Genomic DNA, 19,109 nt, shown 5'->3' with positions numbered 1-19,109 from the left:
TGTCAGCACAGAGCCTGACACGGGGCTCGAACTCACAAACTCTAAGATCATGACCTGAGCCAAAGTCGACGCTTAACTGACTGAGCCACCCAGGCACCCTGTAAAATAATGTTTTTAATTTCTTTTCCCATTAACTACTGATACCTCCTTTTATGTACAGCAAGTTCTTATGTACACTGGGTCTCCTCATTCTGTTCTATTTTTTCTACCTGTGCATTGTGATGAGATTACCATAGTGAACAAAACTTCTCTAGATTTATAAGAGATTTGACATACAATAGCTCTCTTTTCCACTAATATTTTACATTTAAAAATTTTAAACTCTTATATTTAGACTGCCAGCAACATCTAAATTCTTTTGTTGATTTCCAAAGTATCCAAATTTAATTGGATTCCTACAAGATATGAAAATTAATTTATAAAAATTAACACAGTCCATAAATTGGCTATTGTAAATAAAGCTGAAATAAACATGGGGATATGTCTATGTTTTGAATTAGTATTTTCATTTTCTTGGATAAATACCCAAAGTGGAATTGGTGGTTCATATGGTAGTTCTATTTTTTTCAAGTTTATTTATTTATTTTGAGAGAGACAGAGAGAGAGAGCAGGGGAGGAGCAGAGAGAGAGGTAGAGAGAGAGAGAATCCCAAGCAGGCTCCACACTGCCAGCTCAAAGCTCAAACACACAAACCATGAGATCATGACCTGAGCCAAAATCAAGAGTCAGACACTTAACCGACTGAGCCACCCAGGTGCCCCAGTAGTTGTATTTTTAGTTAAAAAACGTTTTCCTTTTTGTTTAGCAGTTTGATTTGTCGCTTACTTTACTTAAATTTTCCTTTACATGTGTCACTAAAGGACATTAATTTATATGTCTCAACATTTCACATTTTTAAAAAACAACTCTACTTGACGTTTTTTTAATGGAATATTTTTCTAGAGTTTATTTTCTACTTAACTGTTGCTAGTACAGAGGAAACTTGCTGATTTCTGTTATTTTGCTTTGGGTTAGCTTCATTATTTTAGTGTCCGCTATAAATACTTTTCAGTTCATTCTTTTGATTTTTCAGTAAAACATCATTAGTATTATAAAAATGATAATTTGGGCTTTCTTTTCCAAATATACCTCTCATTTATGGTTTTCTGTTTTGTTTTAATGAGAACGACTTTAAACAATAGTAGCAGCTAATCTCATTTCCCCCATTGATTGATTTAATACAATCTTTTATATTTTATATTAAGAATGGTGTTCGTTTTTGTGTTTTACAAATAAAACCAATGAAAAATGTATCTTAGGGTGCCTCAGTTGGTTAAGTGTCTGGCTCTTGGTTTTGGCTCAGGTTATTATCTCATGGTTTGTGAGACTGAGTCCTGCATTGGGCTCTGTGCTGACGGTGAGGGGCTTGCTTGGGATTCTCTCTCTTCCTCTCTCTCTGCCCCTCCCCTGCTCACACACCTGCATTCTTTCTCTCAAAATAAATAAACTTTAAAAAATAATATATTTTATATACTGCCAAAGTTCCAAATCATGAAAGAATTGAGACTCATGTTTAATAAAACCCTCTTATTTTGGGACTCTGTGTGTCGTAAGTTATTATTCAAGACTCACTTAGCTTGGTCATTTACTTACCAAATTTTTACTGAGAGCCTCCTGCATGCCTGATACTGTGACAGCCAGAGTTTGTTTGTTTGTTTGCACATTCCCCTGGCTGGAGAGCCCCACTGTCTGCAACATGGCCATGTCAGAGCTCAACCCCAACTCTTTGCCCTCATTCCCAGATATAGCTCTTAACCCTTTGCCCAGGTGGAGAGACCAATGGAAGGTAATGAAAGGCAAATTGAGAAATTCAACAGTGAGCCAGATTCATAGACTGGGACAGAACCCTGGGGAGGTGGGCTGCCTCCATTGATCCCCTCCCAGAGTCCTTGACAGTGGCTGGTTTACTTACTACTGCAGGAGGGGCCATGAAGATGTCCCCAGGCTGGTTCTTCCTTCTGGGCTCCTTCCCTCTCCTGGCTGTCGCTGCCTGTGCTGGGCCTTTTGTTGCTGAGAGCAGATCTGTCCCTCTCTTACCACTCCTGGGTTTGGGATATAAATCATAGCCATGAAATCACCTGGTCTCAGTCTGACTCCCCTGGGCCCACCCCATGGCACTCCTCAGTGTCACCCAACTGCCTCTGGGGCAGGTCATCTCACTCCAGCAGGAGGAGCCTGCAGTGACTTTGGAGGCCTCTCTTGGCCACTCTGGGAACAAACCTAGTCCTAGGACATGGGGCCCGCAGGTGGACAGCTCTGCCATGTTGGATTGTTGGAAGAAAGGGTGTCCTTGTCTCAGCTTGGTTTCCTCTCCACTCAGTCTAGCAAGTAGTTAGTTCTGTTGTAACAGGACACAGGAGTTCTTAAGTATCACCATGCTATGCAAAACCCCACACAAAGAAACCACAGGATTTATGGAAAATGGAGTTAGGAGCATAGTACTCAAAAACATTGTCAGTGACACATAAAAAGATAGAAAACCAGGTAAACCATAGCAGAGTTTGACACATGTTAAGAGGTTGAGAGAAATACAAATGCTACAATGAACACAACACTCTACGTTGAGAAGGCCATGAAGTTTGCTTGTGGGCATGGACAGAAGAAGGGCTGCAGCTTGTGAGTTATGGTGAAGTGATAAGAGGAGCTTTGTCTGAAATCAGATAGAAAGTTGTGAAGTGTGGGAAGGTAGTTGATGGGTGTTAGCAGTGTGTGTGTGTGTGTGTGTGTGTGTGTGTGTGTGTGTTGTGTATCCTGTATTGCTCACTCTCAGCTTGATACAGTTTCTGTGTTTGGATTGCGCAAAGCCAAGTGTGAAACTCAGTTATCCTCAAATTGTTTCATAATGTATTGCTGGTGTTGGCACATGTTTGTACATTTAAACCAAGTGACATAGCAGAACTGACTGTATCTCCCTTTTCCTGTGTCAACAGTCTTCCACTTTCCTGAATCTTCCACCTCAATATTTGAAGATTTTAAGGACCAAGAACTTAAAATAACAATCTTCACTGCACACACTTGTGCATGTATCTTTCCATGGCACTTCCCAGTTGCACCCCTGTATCTTCAGGATCTGCCTTTCACTGACTCAGCCTCTGTAAGAGTCATCTTTGTATATTGCCCTCACTTCCTCACCTTTTTAATCTGTAACTATAAAAATCTGTCCTATGGCTACACTGAAACTACTTTTGCTAATGACTTCCATATTGCCTAATTGAATGTGCACTGTAGTAGATAGAGAACTAATAGGAAACAGATGGCCCACTCAAATTAAAAATTTTTTTTGAATTAAAAAAATTTTAATTGAGGTATAATTGACAAGGAACATTATATTAGCTTCAGGTGTACAGCATAATGATTCAACATTTGTATATATTGGGAAATGATAACCAAAATAAATCCAGTTACCATCATCCATCACTATACGTAATTACATTTTTTTTCATGTGATGAGTACTTTCAAGAGTTACTCTCTTAGCAACTTTCAAATACACAGTACAATATTATTAATTATAGTCACCATGCTGTACATCACATTCCCATGACTTACTAATTTTATAACTGGAAGTTTTTAACTTTTGACTCCCTTTTCCATTTTGCCATCCCACCCCTGCCTCTGCAACCATGAATCTGTTCCCCGTATCAGTGAGCTTTTTTTTTTTTAATTCTACATATGAGTGAGACCATACAGTATTTATCTTTTTCTGTCTGACTTAATTCCACTCAGAATAATGCCCTCAAAGTCCATCATGTTGTAAATTGCAAGATTTTATTTTTTTTATGGCTGAAGAGTATTTCTGTGTGTGTGTGTGTGTGTGTGTGTGTGTGTGTGTGTATCTCACATATTTATCCAGTCATCCACTAATGGACATTTAAGTTGCTTTCATATCTTGGCTATTGCAAACAATGCTGAAATGAACATGGTGGTATGTATGTTTTTGAATTTGTGTTTTCATTTTTTTTTTGTAAATACCAAGAAATGAAATTGATGAAATATATAGTAGTTCTATTTTTTTTTTTTGAGGAACCTCCATACTGTTTTCCATAGTGGCTGTACCAATTTACATTCCTACCAACAGTGCACAAGTGTTCCCTTTTCTTTACATTCTTGCCAACAGTAATTATTTCTCAAATTAGAATAAATAGAAAATTTCCAGTTAATTTAATTAGAATAATTTAAGAAGGCTTTACTTACAAAGGGACTGTTATAAGGATGCCATTAGTAATATCCTAAGTGATAGTGTAGTTACCTAGGGCTAGTGACAGCACTTATCACCACCTCTATTGTGAAGGCATGGGTCCCTGGGATCCTGAAGTAGAGAGTTGACACAGAGAAGTTTACCTTGAAAGTAGCTTTTTTGGTTGATGATGTTGAATTTATCTTATCTCTTTAGGTGTGAGTTTTGCTTATTGATTTTAATGTCACTTTTTCATGTTGATTTTGCTCAAATATCAGGTTGTATCTGGTGTTAAATAAAATTGTACTGGGCAAGAAGAGCAAGCGGAAGTTGATTTTTTTTTTCTTCTGTTATTGCCAGCAGTGGGGAAGAGAACACAGATCAAGTCTGGATACCCAGTTCCACTAACACAAAAAGCAGGGTTGAGCTGGGGTAAAGTGTCAGGGTGAATAGATTTAAGCCCTGGGGTGACAGTGGAAAAGTATTGGAGGATTTCAGGGGGAAGTTAATCAATGGGATATGTCAAGCACATTGAATTATTCCTGAGGACTGCCAATGTTTTTGTCTGTGATTAGGCCATCTGTGATTGCTAATTGGCACTCAGAAGTTAGGCTGGTGCCCTCTACAGGGACAGGGAGATGGGGTGCTATCTCTTTGAACGTTTACATTTCAGGAGATAGTTCCCAGGTCATTGAGAAAGAGATTTCCAAGGTTGCAAAACTAGCAAGAGGTTAGGAGAACACTTACATCCACTTCAAAGGGTCAAAGAAAGAGTTTACAATAACAAAATATTTTTAAGTTTTATTTATTTATTTTGAGAGAAAGAGCACGAGCAAGGCAAAGGCAGAGAGAGAGAGGGAGAGAGAGAATTCCAAGCAGGCTCTGCACTATCATTGCAGGGGCTCGGACCCACAAACTGCAAGATCATGACCTGGGCTGAAACCAAGAGTCCGATGCTTAACTGAGTCACCCAGGTGCCCCTATAATGACTAGTTTTCTGAAGCAAATACCTGAAGTAAAGGGAGACCAGGGGCTTATAGTCATGAAGAAACCTGTGTACAGTTTAGACCAAGCCATTTCCATCTTTGGTTGGTTGTTTTTTCTAGTAGACAATCTTGGGATGTTGCTGCATTTGTTTGGTGGAACCTGTTTTAAGAGAGATATGAGGTATACTAATAGCTTGACTTATGCTTCAGCTTATTTCCTATGCTTCATGGGGCATGGTTGCTTATAGCCATGTGGGTCATTGTCATGTTTTATGACCCAATCTCTAATGTTCTGGAACACTCACCAGTGTTTCTTGACTTTTGGCCTATTTCTTGGTTCAGGAGTGCATGTGCATCAGGAGAGACCTGCCTGGTCTTACTCTTACTGGTGTAAGAGTGCCTGCCTGGTAGCACTCTTACTGTGCTACCCATTCATCACTAGGTTGGTTTGCTCTTGGCTCTCTACTTCTCTTAGTCAGACATTTCTCTGTCTGAATCTATTACCATGCACCTTTTAGGCTTTCATTTTTCCATAATTCCACCACAGTTGCTTTTCATCTTTGGAGTTTTCCCATATTTTTTGTGTTTCATCAGTGGCTTTCCATTTGTTTTGTGTTATTAGTTGATGTTATTAATTTATTTATTATAACATATGTTCTTAGTGATTGCTAGGTTTTGGAGTGGGAGTAGGAAGCTGTAGTAAGTGTTGAGATTGTCATATTGATCCAGAAATCCTTGGAACTTATTTACTCTTTGGAATTTTTGAGACTTTCTTCATTACCCAATATTTTATTAGTTTTTGAAAATATTGCATGAAAAGAATATGATGTGTATTATGTTATTACTGGGAATTAGTTTATTCAGCACTCATTCAAACCCACCTTTGCATAACTTTCCACTATCATAGAGGCTGGGAATCTAAAAGTTTTGTCTTTTGAGTCTTTCTTGCAACTTGAGATGAGCAGCAGACTCATTTTTGACCAATCATATGTGAGTAAAATCTGTTGAGCTTTCTTTTTAAATTTCTTCTTCTCTGGAATATGGAATTATATATGGAGTACAGTAGCATAGTTTAGAATGGCACTGCAGAAAGTACAAAGACCCTGGTCACCTGATGGCACTGTAGAGCTGCCTTAATCTCTCTGAACTGCCAGATTGTGTGTGTGTGTGTGTGTGTGTGTGTGTGTGTGTGTGCGTGTGTGCGTGTGCATGCATATATCATGAGATAAATAAACACCCAATTTGGCTAACCACTATATTCTGTTGTGTCTTATATACAGCTAAACACAATCCTAATTGACAGCTTTTTTACTCACAGAAGGAAGCATATGTTTTCCCTTTTTGGTGTTTTGTGCCTTTGTGCTGGCCAGTCCATTGTCATAACTCCTGGTTTCTGTTTACTTTTTACTCGCTCTCTGGAGTAGGGGAGTGTTTTAATCTGAGAAGTTAATGTGAAAAAGAAAAAAAAAGGTCTACCAAGAAATTGTTAACATTTAGTTAATTGACAGAGCATACTGAGGAAGAGGGTATAAAAATCTATAACTTGGGCACCCCAAGTACATGTTTTGGTGGTTAATTTTTTTTCCCTTTTCCTACTTATAGCCAATACAGGCTTTTGGAAAGAAGTCGCTATACATTTACGAAGTGAGGAATTACAGGGGCGCCTGCGTGGCTCAGTCGATTGGGCAGCTGACTTTGGCTCAGACTCCACACCTCCTCACTGCTCAAAGGCTCATAAGTTTGAGCCCCACGTCAGGCTCTGTGCTGATAGCTCAGAGCCTGGAGCCTACTTTGGATTCTGTGTCTCCCTCTCTCTCTGCCCCTCCCCTGCTCGAACTCTGTCTCTGTCTCTCAAAGATAAATAAACATTAAAAAAAATTAAAAAAAAGAAGTGAGGAATCATGCTTCACCTACTTGAGAGTGGTATAGTTACATAAATTATTTGGAAATTTTCTGCATGAGAGGTTTGTTTATTCTCCCCTATGTACTTATTTATTGTATCACTTATTTATATCAGCATGGACTCATGGATACTTATTTTATATTTTAGTTATAATCTAATATGAGAACTTCTGATACATGCAGAGCTTTGAATCATCACTCCTGTCCTTACACCAAAAAAAGCTGAAGAAAAGGAAATTCAAGGACTTTTCATAGAACCATCAAAGAAGTGACATTGCAGGGCAACTGCCACCCTGAAATTTGGAGAGACAGGTGAATACAGAGAATATGGCTAGTTGGAGAAGGTGCTGGAGGCATAGACTGGTAGGTACTTCCAGGGTAATTTTTACAAATCCTGGAGTACAAGTGTAGTTTAGCATGAGATAGAAGTATTTGGAGGCTGCATTCTTAGGGAGGCTCTATACCTTATATCCAGCAATCCCAGCAGATTCTCACAATAAAGATGCAAGAGGGGTCCCCTGGAAAGTTAACATTGTGAAATAATTCCAGAGCATTTTCCTCATCTCCAGAGGAAGAAATATTATTGGAGCAAAATACAGGCTAGCAGATCCCACCCCCCATCCCTCCAGGTAGAATATGTGTGCTATTCCTCAGACACTCCTGGCTATCCAAGAACAAAGGAAAGGGATTTAAGTGCTTGCCATGGTAATGTGGGAAACTAAGGCAAATAAAAATTAAATTCCCTTAATACCTACAGCCCATTGACAAATCCTTGAAACCGGCAGAGTGACCTCCCTCTAGGAGCTCAGTGGCCTTGATGATGACACTTTGCTTGGGGCAAAAGAGAACCTTAGCTTAACTTTATCCCAATCTCTAGGATCCTTTAAGTCTACTTCTTTTTATCTCAACTGCCCCAAGATATATGCTGGCAATCATACTCCAAGTTTATGCCCCGCCCCCCATATGCATCTGAAGGGTCTCATGACTGAGGTTTTATTTAATGATAATAAATAGCTAGCAACAGCTAGCCCCTCAAGGTCCTGGAAACCTTGCTTCCAAAATTCCATATGCATCTGAAGGGTCTCATGACTGAGGTTTTATTTAATGATAATAAATAGCTAGCAACAGCTAGCCCCTCAAGGTCCTGGAAACCTTGCTTCCAAAATTCCTTAGAGACTTACTCTATCCCTGACCCCCTGTCAACCTGAGGGTATATAATGAGTTACCTGACACGACCCCTGTGTAGCTCTTCCTGCCCATGGGTCCTGTCCCCATGCTTTAATAAAATCACTTTCTTGCACCAAATACGTCTTCAATAATTCTCTCTTGGCTGTCAGTTCCGGACCACCCCACCATCACCCAAAACTTCATCAGAGCCATTTCCCACCTAGAGGAAGGGTATTCCTCTGACTCCAGGAAGTGAGTTAACCCTGTCAACCTCAGTTTTCTGATGGATCCAAGAAAAGTGGTTGGTTTTCCAGCTTTAATGTAAGGATGCGAGTGACACTTCTAAACTTTCTCTGCAAGTTGGAGCTAAAAGGAAGTTTTCTGAGTCTCACAATTGTTTTTTAATTTGTTAGTTTTCTAGTCTCTCTATACCCATTTAAAGATGTTTGGCCATCATTTCTACTTGTTCTCACTGGGAGGCTTTGTCTGAGTTATCCTGTCAGCCATTAGTGGAAGTGGAAATCCAATCCCTTGGATGGCCAGAATAGAAGAAATTCTAGTATCTTTCTTTTGAGACTTATTTTTTCTCCCTGAAATGTCAAAAGGATCTCAAGTACTTAATCCAAACACTGTGTTGAAAGAGTAACAGGCAATTTGACCCGTCCATTAGTGCACTACTATTTATCGACAGTCAGTGCTTCTGTTCTTGGTGTGTGGGATTGTTGTGGGGTTGTTGAGTGCAAGGGGCAAGAGAGAATTCTTGAGACTTTGTAAGGTGCAATTTAGTAAGTTTATTTGAGTAGCAGGGGACAGGACCTGTGGGCAGAAAGAGCTGCACTTTTTGCTATGTGAAGCTGGTGGTTATATGGTTAGTGCTTAAGGGAGAGGGGATGTACAGGGAGTATTAGATCATAAATGTCTTCCTCAAATTTCTACTTGTAAAAACTACTTCCGCAAGATTTCTTAGGTGCTTATTGATGTGGAAAATATTGGGGTTTGGGACCGATGGCCAAGAAACAACACTTGAGTGTAAAAAAGTGGGCAGAAAGAGCTGCAGTGGGGTTGTGACTGGTAACTGATTATATACTTTCAAGTTGGCAGGGGGTTAGGGATAGCCTAAGTCGCTAAGGAATTTTGGAAGTAAGGTTTGCCAGACCTTGTGGGGGGCTAGCTAGTGTTATGCAAATGTCATTTATTATTGTTTAGTAGAAACTCAGTCATGAGACCCTTCAGATATATATCAGTGGGCCATATGCTTGGAGTATGATTGCCAATATATATCTTGGGGGGACAGAGATAAAGGAAGCTTCTAAAGGAATTTTTATATGTTAAAGTAGACTTGTAGGATCCTGGGGGACGGGCTCGTTTGCCCCTAGCAAAGTGTCAACATGGAGGCAACTGAGCTCCTAGAAGAATGTCTCCTTGTTTCAAGGACTTGTCAATGAGCTGTAGGCAGTAAGGAAATTTAACTTTTCGTTTGCCTTTGTTTTCCACTTCACTTATCATTCGGTTTAATATTAACTGTCTGTAAGATATGTAAGCACTCATGAGACCCTTTAAGGATGTAGCAACTAGCACATATTTAATCCCTATCAGAACTATGCAGGCTATAGGTCAGCCTTTTGGGCTACAGGTGAACATTTTTATGCTTCTATCCTTCATCAAGTTCACTGTTAAAATCAGGTAAAAGCACATGGTCCAATTCTGCCTTGTCTATAGATATAATAAAGGCCTTCCTATCCAACTCAAAAGAAAGATGATTCAGTTCTTTGAGTTTATTAAAACTAAGTTTCTCAGTCTTGGGCTTTGTGATTTTGTGATTTGTAAGGAATATATATTTGGTTATTCAGATGACCAAAATATATTTTTCCTTTGTATTTGGTCTTATCCATGGTTCCTGTATCACAGCTTCTAAAATCCTTGGAGTTTCCTGTGATAAGAGAGATAAAGATGTCTTCTGTTATGTTAATGAGGTGACTTTTGGAAAGCTCTTAAGTAATCTAAAGATGGGGGCTGTTTGCCTGGAGAACCAACCATGTGATTAGAGAGTTGGAACTTCAGTCTCACCCCTATTTCCCAAACTCTGGGGAGGAGGGAGGAACTGTAATCCCCATAAAAAAGGACTGGGTTCAGATCTCTACCCAGCTGGTGAACACATGGAGACACCTGGAGCGGGCATGGAAGCTCTATGCCCTTAACACATACCTTGCCCTCTGCATCTTGTCAGTCTAGTTATTTCTTGCTTATATCTTTTTATAATAAAGTGGTGGTCTACTAAGTAAAATATTTCTCTGAGTTCTGTGAACTGCTCTAGCAAATTAAGGGAACTCAGGGAAGAGGTCCTGGAAGCATCTGATGTAGAGCCAGTCTGTCAGAAGTACAGGTAACATCTTGGACTTGTGACTGGTGTCTGAAACTCAAGTAGGGGTCTTTAGAAACTCCAGTCTGTATTGTTGGTCAGGAATTGCAACTGGGCATCTGAAGCAGGGTGGGGAGGGTACTTTGATGCTATTCCCCAGTAGATAGTGTTAGAATTGAGTTGAATTCTCAGACACACTATAGTGTGTTGCTAGGTGGTGTGTGTGTGTGTGTGTGAGAGAGAGAGAGAGAGAGAGAGAGAGAGAGAGAGAGAGAAACCCCTCCCCTCCAGCTCTATGTTGGAATTGGGTCTGGGAACTCTAGAAGAGACTTATAAGTTTATTGGCACAAGTTAGGTTTTTCTTTCCAAAGTCTGTCACGATGGCCATATGATTAGGTCGGGGGACTTTCTCAAACTTATTCACATGTTAGTTTGGAGCCAAAATTTCACCCTTGATGGTCTATATTCTGGCATTAAAATAAATAAAAAATAATTTTACCAACTTTCTTCTCTCTCTGTCCACAAACTCATATCATTTCTCTTATGGGGACAGTTCTACTTTAGAGAACTTTGCTGACCTGTATATGCCAATGAACTGCAGCACCTCACTGGGATTTTCTTAGTTCGTTAGGGAAGTTCAAGTAATGTTGAATGTTGAAAAAGAAACTTTTAGTTTTTAATGCAGATTGACTCAAGAGTTGTTAAAGAATTAGTTGTTAAAGAGTTGTTAAAGAGTTGTTAAAGACTGGCACCACCCACGCGCCCCAGTAGGTTGAGCATCTGACCCTTGATTTTGGCTCAGGTCATGATCTCATGGTTCATGGGTTTGAGCCCTGTGTCCACCTGTGTTGAGAGCACAGAACCTGCTAGGGATTCTCTCTCTCTCTCTGCCCCTCCCTCACTCACACACTCACTCTGTCTCTCCTCTCTCTCTCTCTCTCAAAATAAATAAACTTAAACAAACAAACAAAAAAGAGTTATCAAAGAGTTTGTAAAGTGACAAAATAATTCCTGTCAAATACTTGACTTAGATAACTAACAGAGTCCTTTAGAGTGACACTTTCTAGAGTGACTCTTTCTAGAAAATTTAAAATCTGCTGTATTTTCCATTAGACAGGAAAACTGCTGCCAATTTTATATATTTTTCAAATGTTTATTTTTGAGAGAGAGAGAGAGAGAGAGAGACAGAGCATGAGCAGGGGAGGGGCAGAGAGAGAGGGAAACAGAATCTGAAGCAGCCTCCAGACTCTGAGCTGTCAGCACAGAGCCCAACGTGGGGCTCAAACCCACAAACCGCGAGATCATGACATGAGCTGAAGTTGGATGCTTAACCAACTGAGCCACCCAGGCACCCCTGCTGCCAACTTTTTTTTTTTTTTAATGTTTATTCATTTTTGAGAGAGAGACAGAGCACAAGCAAGGGAGGGAATAGAGAGAGGGAGACACAGAATCTGAAGCAGGCGCCAGACTCTGAGCTGTCAGCATAGAGCCAGACATGGGGCTTGAATTCACAGACCACAAGATCATGACCTGAGCTGAAGTCAGACACTTAACCGACTGAGCCACCCAAGTGTCCCAACTTGACCTACATTCTTATAACTGATAGGGATCCTATAGAGTGACTATAGAGGATTTAAAATGTGCCGTGTTTACTATTGGACAGGAAAATTGCTGCCACCTTTTAAATGGAATATTGTTTTATTAAAAGACAGGAGATTTATAATTTCACTTGGAGATCATTCCTTTTTATTGTCATCTTAATTTATGTTTTTAAAAGTTAGTAGTAAGGTTGAATAGAGAGAAAAGGGTAAGGGTTAAGAACAGAGACTCTGGAGCTGAATGCTTAGGTTCTAACCTCACTCTGCAACTTCCTTCCCATTTGACCTTGGCCAAGTGTCTCAACTTTCTTGCCTCACCTGCAGAATGTGTAAATGACAGTTGTACGTGTTTCATAGGGTTGTTGTGCAATTCTATGAGTTAATATTTGAGAAATGCTTAGAACAGCGCCTGGCACATAGTATACACTTTACAAAACAGGTGAGTTAATTTGAATCGATATTGCTAGCAACTGGGAGACATGGAATTTTAACCCAGGGCTGTTGTGCTCCAAAGCCTGTGCTCTTTCTGTAATACCAGTTGTAAAATTCTGCCATCAAAAGTTGGGTCACTTCCTGGACACATTCTCACCCAAACCAAGCACCCTCTGGAAGCCCACTCTCAGCTCCTGGGTCCGGAGGGCATACACCATGGGGTTAAAGGCTGGGGGCATAACATTATGCAGCACGTTGAAGAGAACAGGGATGAAGGGGACCTTTCTTCCTGCCAGGTGGGTGACAGACAGCACAATAACGGCTGTGTAGAAGAAGACAATGAGGATGAGATGGGAGCTGCAGGTACTCAGGGCCTTTGATGTTGCTTCAGCGGAGTTCAGCCTCAGCACTGAGCGAACAATCAAAGCATAGGAAGCAAAGACCAGACCCATGTCACCCCCAAGTGTAACCCATGCCAAGGCCAACTGGTATACTCTGTTAATAGTGGCGTCATCACAGGCCAGACTAGTGACCCCCAAATTAGAGCACAGACAGTGGTCAATTTCATTTCCGGAGCAGTAGTGTCGCTGGGCAGCCAGTACAGGCAGTGGGATGGTCAACAGGCCATTCCTCAGCACCATGGACAGGGTGGCTTTGATCACAGAAGCCTCATTGACTATGGAGGAGTACTGAAGGGGGTAGCAAATGGCTACATATCTATCCACAGCCATGCAGAGGAAGATGCCTGACTCCATTCCCATGAAAGTATGGATAGCATAGATCTGAGCAAAGCACTCGTGGAGGCTGATGGCCTTGGCATCAAACCAGAGAATGGCCAGGATCTTGGGCATGATGGTGGTAGCCAGGCCAATGTCCACGATAGCCAAGATGCCAAGGAGCTGATACATGGGCTGGTGCAGGGAAGGCTCATGTTGGATGGTGATCAAGATGAGGATGTTGGCAATGAGAGCTAAGATGTAGAGCAGAGCCAGGGGCAGGGAGAGCCAGTGCTGCCACTCATGAATGCCTGGGAGCCCCACCAGGATGAACTCAGACACTTGAAGCCTTGAGCTATTGGTTATACTCAGGGTGGTATCCATATCATGGGATGTCTTCTTCTCAGCATCTGCCTATGGATTAAGAGAAAATAAGAATAGGCAGTAGTAAGCTCAGCTGAGGCTCAAAGTTTGTGTAGAGGTAGAAGATTCAGATAAGTCCTTTTTAACATAATGTATCCTCAACCCACTTGGACCCTTGGAAAAAGTTCAGATAAGAACAGCAGAAGAGGAATGCCTGAGTGGCTCAGTCAGTTAAGCATCAGACTTCAGCTCAGGTCATGATCGCGCAGTTTTTGAGTTCAAGCCACGTGTTGGTCTCTGTGCTGACAGCTTGCAGCCTAGAGCCTGCCTTAGATTGTGTGTCTCCCTCTCTTCTCTGTCTGCTCTTCCCTTGCTCACACTCTGTCTCTCTCCTTCAAAAATAAATATATATATATTTATAGTGACACCCAAATTGTATAGATAGACATATAGATAGATAGATATAGATAGATAGAACAGCGGAAGAGCCAAAATAGATTCTAAGAAAATGATTGTAGCAGAATAAAAGTGAAGATTTACCGGCTTTGTTTTCTGGAAATTCTGGATAGATTTTTTCATGCGTCAGGGAATACAGACACAAACCAGAAGACTAGTACATTATAAAGATCCCAAAGTTAGAGGGCAGAGCTGTTTTCTCCATTGTTGGGGATCTTCAGGAGGAGACCAGGCAGCCACAGGGAGAATGCTGACCATGTTTTTGTTTTAAACAGTGCCTGTAGTTGACAAATAAGTTTTGACAAAAATCGTGTCATTTGATCTTCCCCAGACAGGGGTTGTTATTTACATATAGGGATATAGAGGTTGAATGATTTCACTAGGTAAGAGTCCTATATATTGAAAACACTAATAAGTGAGAAAGTTTCAGCAAAATTTTAATCTCTGGCATGAAGTCATAGCTAAAAGGTCAGTACTATGTAGGAATATCACTTGTTTCCTCCTCTGATTATGAAAGTGATGTTAAAGGCATATATAAAGCTATATTTTAAAATCATCAATTTTATTAATAGATGATCTAAGGAGACAATATTACCACCATACTTCCCACCACTTCCAGATTTTTGTATGGTATAGGTTTAAAGCAGCAGGCATTTATGACACAGTTTAGACTGATTTGGGTAAGTTCACAGCTCATTTTTGATACTCAGTCCACCTCATTCTCTCATTCTCAATTTTGTTCACTCTTGAATTGTGTGGACTATCTCTCAGAGTTTGTATCAAAATGTGTACAGGCATTATGGTTTCAGGAGCCTTTAATACCTGACAATACCTGAGAATTCTTTTTCTTTTTTTACCTTTATTTATGAATAATACCTTGCCTTGTTAAATATTTAGGTATCAATATTTCCCTTCCAAATCTGTATCTGTGCTGTGTTTGATGGCATTAAGTATAAGATCAAGGTTCCAGCCCTAACCATCTGTGTGAAGAATGAATGGCTATGCCATTTATAATTATAATAAACATATAGTACCATGAAATTGATAAAGACAAATAAGAAAAAATAAAACCATAGCACTTTTAGAAAACAAAAAAAAGTTGAGAAAAATAATCATAAATCAAAATCCCAACAAACAAAGGTAATGGTTTTTAACATTTTAGAATATTTAATTTTCAGCATTTTTCTTCATTGAAAGAAAATCTTTTAAAAAAGTTTTTAATTTATTTTAGAGAGAAAAAGAGAGCATGAGTAAGGGAAAGGAGCAGAGGGAGAGAGAGAATATTAAGCAGACTCCATGCTGAGCATGGAGCCCAATGTGGGGCTGGATCCCACGATCCCAGGAGTCAGACACTCAACAGACTGAGCCACCCAGGTTCCCCTCAACTCTTGATTTCAGCTAGGTCATGATCCTAGGGTCATGGAATCCAGCCCTGCTGCAGGCTCCGTGCTGAGTGTAGAGCCTGCATAAGATTCTCCCTCTTTTAATAAGAATTTATGGGTGGTCTCCATAGGAATCTGTGAATTTTTTAAATTTATGTGGAAAAACTTTTACATTATTCTGAGGAGATCTGTTTGGCTTCTATCAAATTCTCAAAACATTCAATTATTCAATCAAAACACAGTTACAGAAAACCATTCTTTACTCAAAATTTTGGCCAAGATTCACTTCCCTATGACTTTTAATTTTTAATGCTTGACCTTCTGGGTTTTTTTTTTTTTTTTACATTTATTTATTTTTCAGAGACAGAGAGAGACAGAGCACAAGTGGGGGAGGGGCAGAGATGGAAGGAGACACAGAATCCGAAGCAGGCTCCAGGCTCCACAGACTCCAGGCTCCGAGCTGTCAGCACAGAGCCCGATGCGGGATTCAAACTCACAAACTGTGAGATCATGACCTCAGCCAAAGTCTGACACTTAACCGACTGAGCCACCCAGGCACCCCCCTTCTAGTTTTGTGATGCAACTTATTTACATGGAATTAATTTTGCTGTTAATGAGAGGTATGTAAATAAAGTGATTTTGCATAATTAAACAATGGCTTCTACATCCCTTGACAAGTGATTATTATGCCTCTTTTGTTGCATAGAAATATTGTATGTATAAATTGTATCTGGGCACTCAAATTTTTTAATTTTTTTCTGATTAATTTTGTGCCAATATCAAACTGAGTTAAAAATTTTAGTTTTATAATAAATTTAATACAGAAGAGAAATATATTCCCTTATTATTTATTCTCTTAAAATTTAAAGGCCTTTTTATGTGCTTATTTTCCAGATTAAACTTAGAATTCCTGCATTGGTTTCTAAAATAACAATTTTGGTTGGGATCATGTTAAATTTGTGGCTTAATTTTGAAAAGCCAAAAGTTGACATACTATCAAGTTCTTACATTCAGCAAATGTGGATTCTCTCTGCCTTTGTTTATCTTTCAAATCTTTAAATCTTTAAAACATGGTTATTAAAATATTTTATTTCTGCACTGTTCTTATGATTATTAGTATTTGGAGATATTCTGAACAAATATTTATCTTTCTTAGTGTTATTATATTGATTTTTGTTATTTCCTTTTGCATTCATTCAGTTTGCTAAACTTGTACTAGTTTTACACATTTTGTGAGTTTTTTTTTCTTCTATTACCTCAACAAATTAATGGCTGCTGGTAAACTAAACATTTTGGGTTTATTATTTTATAAATTGCAATTTTATTTGTTTTGTCATTTCTGTCTTGTGTATCATCATTTGCCAAACTATTATACATTTTTAAATTTTACCACTGATTCTCTTTTTCTGATTTTCTAAGTAGAACAAAAAGTTGCTTGCAAGGGTGTCTGGCTGGCTTTGGTGGTAAAGCATGCAACTCTTGGTATCGGGTTTGTAAATTCAAGCCGCATATTGAGTGTAGAGATTACTTAAAAATAAAATCTTGAAGGGGTGCCTGGGTGGCTCAGTCAGTTAAACATCCACTTCTTGATTTCAGCTCAGGTGATGATCTCATGGTTGTGAGTTTGAGTCCCATACTGGGCTCTGTATTGACAGTGCTGAGCCTGCTTGGGATTCTCTCCCTCTCTCTCTGCCCTTCTCTGCTCACACTGTGTCTCTCTATCTCTCAAAATAAATAAATCAACTTTAAAAAATCTTAAAGAAAAAAGAAGCACAACAAATAACTTAAAAATTGCTTGCAAACAATGCTATTTTCTCTCTTTACAAATATAAATATATATTAATCTTTGTTTCATATCTCAGTGAAATGGTTGGAAATTCATGATCAATGTAAATTAAGTATGATTAATTAAGTAAATTAAGTATGATTAAGTAAATTAAGTATGATTAAATTAAGTAAATTAAGTATGATCATTTAGTGTTTTGTTCTAGGAATCTTAGATATAGAATTTATTATTCTAGACTCCTTGGTTTATCATTGACTTACTAACAGTCTTGGAACTCAGCCTCATTTCTCTGCTGTTTCCTAATCACAGAACTTGGTTTCTACAAAAGTGAGAAGACTGAGAGAAGGGAGGTAGTAGAGGTGAAGAATCAAATATGGAAAGCCATAGAAGGCAAGGATAAGGTATATATTTATTAATCAAATTCAGAGAGGAGGATAGAACTGCAGGAAGTTGGAAAACATCCATCCCCTCACCTCTCAGGATGCAGGTCATTGACTGGTTTATGTACTACTTCAGGAAGGTCTTTGAAGAGGCTCTCAGGCTGCAATGCCTTCTATGGATGCTTCTGCTCTCTGAGCTTCAGCTGTCTGCGTTCAGCCTTTTGTTGTTCAGAACAAATTCCTGTCGTTGCTTGCCACTCCTGGAGTCTGTGGTTTTTGTATACATTAGATCGGTGAGATGCCTGATCCTGGTGTGGTACTCTTTAGGCCCTCCCTACTTTATAGCAAGCATCCTCCAGGGTCTTTTTTTTTTTTTTTTTTTTTTTTTTTTGGCATTGCAATGGGAATACATCCCAAGTACTCTTAGTGGTTAGTCACATAATGTTGGGTCCATTCAACTCTAGTCCCAGGGCAGCCCACCAGATGGACGGCTTTTCACTCCAGGATCCTCACAGAGTAATTCAGTTTTGTCTGATGAATAGTGCCTCTCATTGTGGGAAGGTTTTGAAATCTCCCTATCTCAAAATATGTCTTTACTCCATATCTTTTCCAGAGATTGCCTCTATCTATTTCCTGCATCACAAATATTGGAAGTAACCTCTTTTATGTTGCTTTCTTATCCTTGCCTCTTAAAGATTTCTTGTCTCACTGCAATTTAACCTTTGTTTCAACATCAAATTGACATTGCTCTTTCTAATGATCTCAATTGCCAAAAATATTGGATATTTTTTAGAAGTAATCTTACCTGGGGGGTGCCTGACTGGCTCAGTTAGTTAAGCATCTGACTCTTGATTTTGGCTCAGGTCATGATCTCATGGTTTATGGGATTGAGCTCTGTGTTGGGCTCTGCACTGACAGTGTGGAGGCTGCTTGAGATTCTCTCCCCCCACCACCCCTCCCTTGCTCATGCTCTCTCTCTCTTTCTCCTTCAAAAATAAATAAACTTTAAAAATATATATTTAAAAAAAGATGTAATCTTACCTGAACACTTCCTGGTATTTGTCTGTGTTGATCAGTTCCTTTTCCTAAGACCACTTGCCTCTCTTGTCTTTCATGACATCAAAATTTTAGTGTTAATTAAATTGGATAAAAGAATGCTATTGAATTTGTATTCAGATCAAATGTTCCTTAATGAGAGATGCATCCTCTGATCATCTTACCTAAAATAGCAGTCCCTGACCCTATAATTCTCTATTTTATCGATCTGTATGCCCGATATTACATGTCATATTATGACGTCATTTGTTTTTCTTTTCTTTTTCACATTAAAATGTAAGCTCCCCCAAAGCATGCTTTTTATAATTTTTG

At 39.3% G+C, this 19,109-nt stretch overlaps 1 protein-coding gene across 1 annotated transcript; it reads right to left on the bottom strand.

The window, feature by feature from the left end:
* Window positions 1-12,792: 12,792 nt before the first annotated feature.
* On the bottom strand, window positions 12,793-13,758 carry LOC122231346 (olfactory receptor 688-like). Its single transcript, XM_042959118.1, has one exon. The coding sequence runs from the start codon at window positions 13,756-13,758 to the stop codon at window positions 12,793-12,795; it is 966 nt and encodes a 321-aa protein (XP_042815052.1).
* Between the last annotated feature and the right edge of the window lie 5,351 nt (window positions 13,759-19,109).

Source organism: Panthera tigris, chromosome D1, assembly GCF_018350195.1.
Source record: "Panthera tigris isolate Pti1 chromosome D1, P.tigris_Pti1_mat1.1, whole genome shotgun sequence".
NCBI classification, from domain to species: Eukaryota; Metazoa; Chordata; class Mammalia; order Carnivora; family Felidae; genus Panthera; species Panthera tigris.
The sequence above is the reverse complement of the archived record's forward strand: the minus strand, read 5'-3'. Positions and strand labels throughout refer to the sequence as shown.

Coding starts and splice junctions, on each gene's coding strand:
- LOC122231346 (XM_042959118.1), bottom strand. CDS start 13,758: ATGGATACCACCCTGAGTATAACCAATAGCTCAAGGCTTCAAGTGTCT.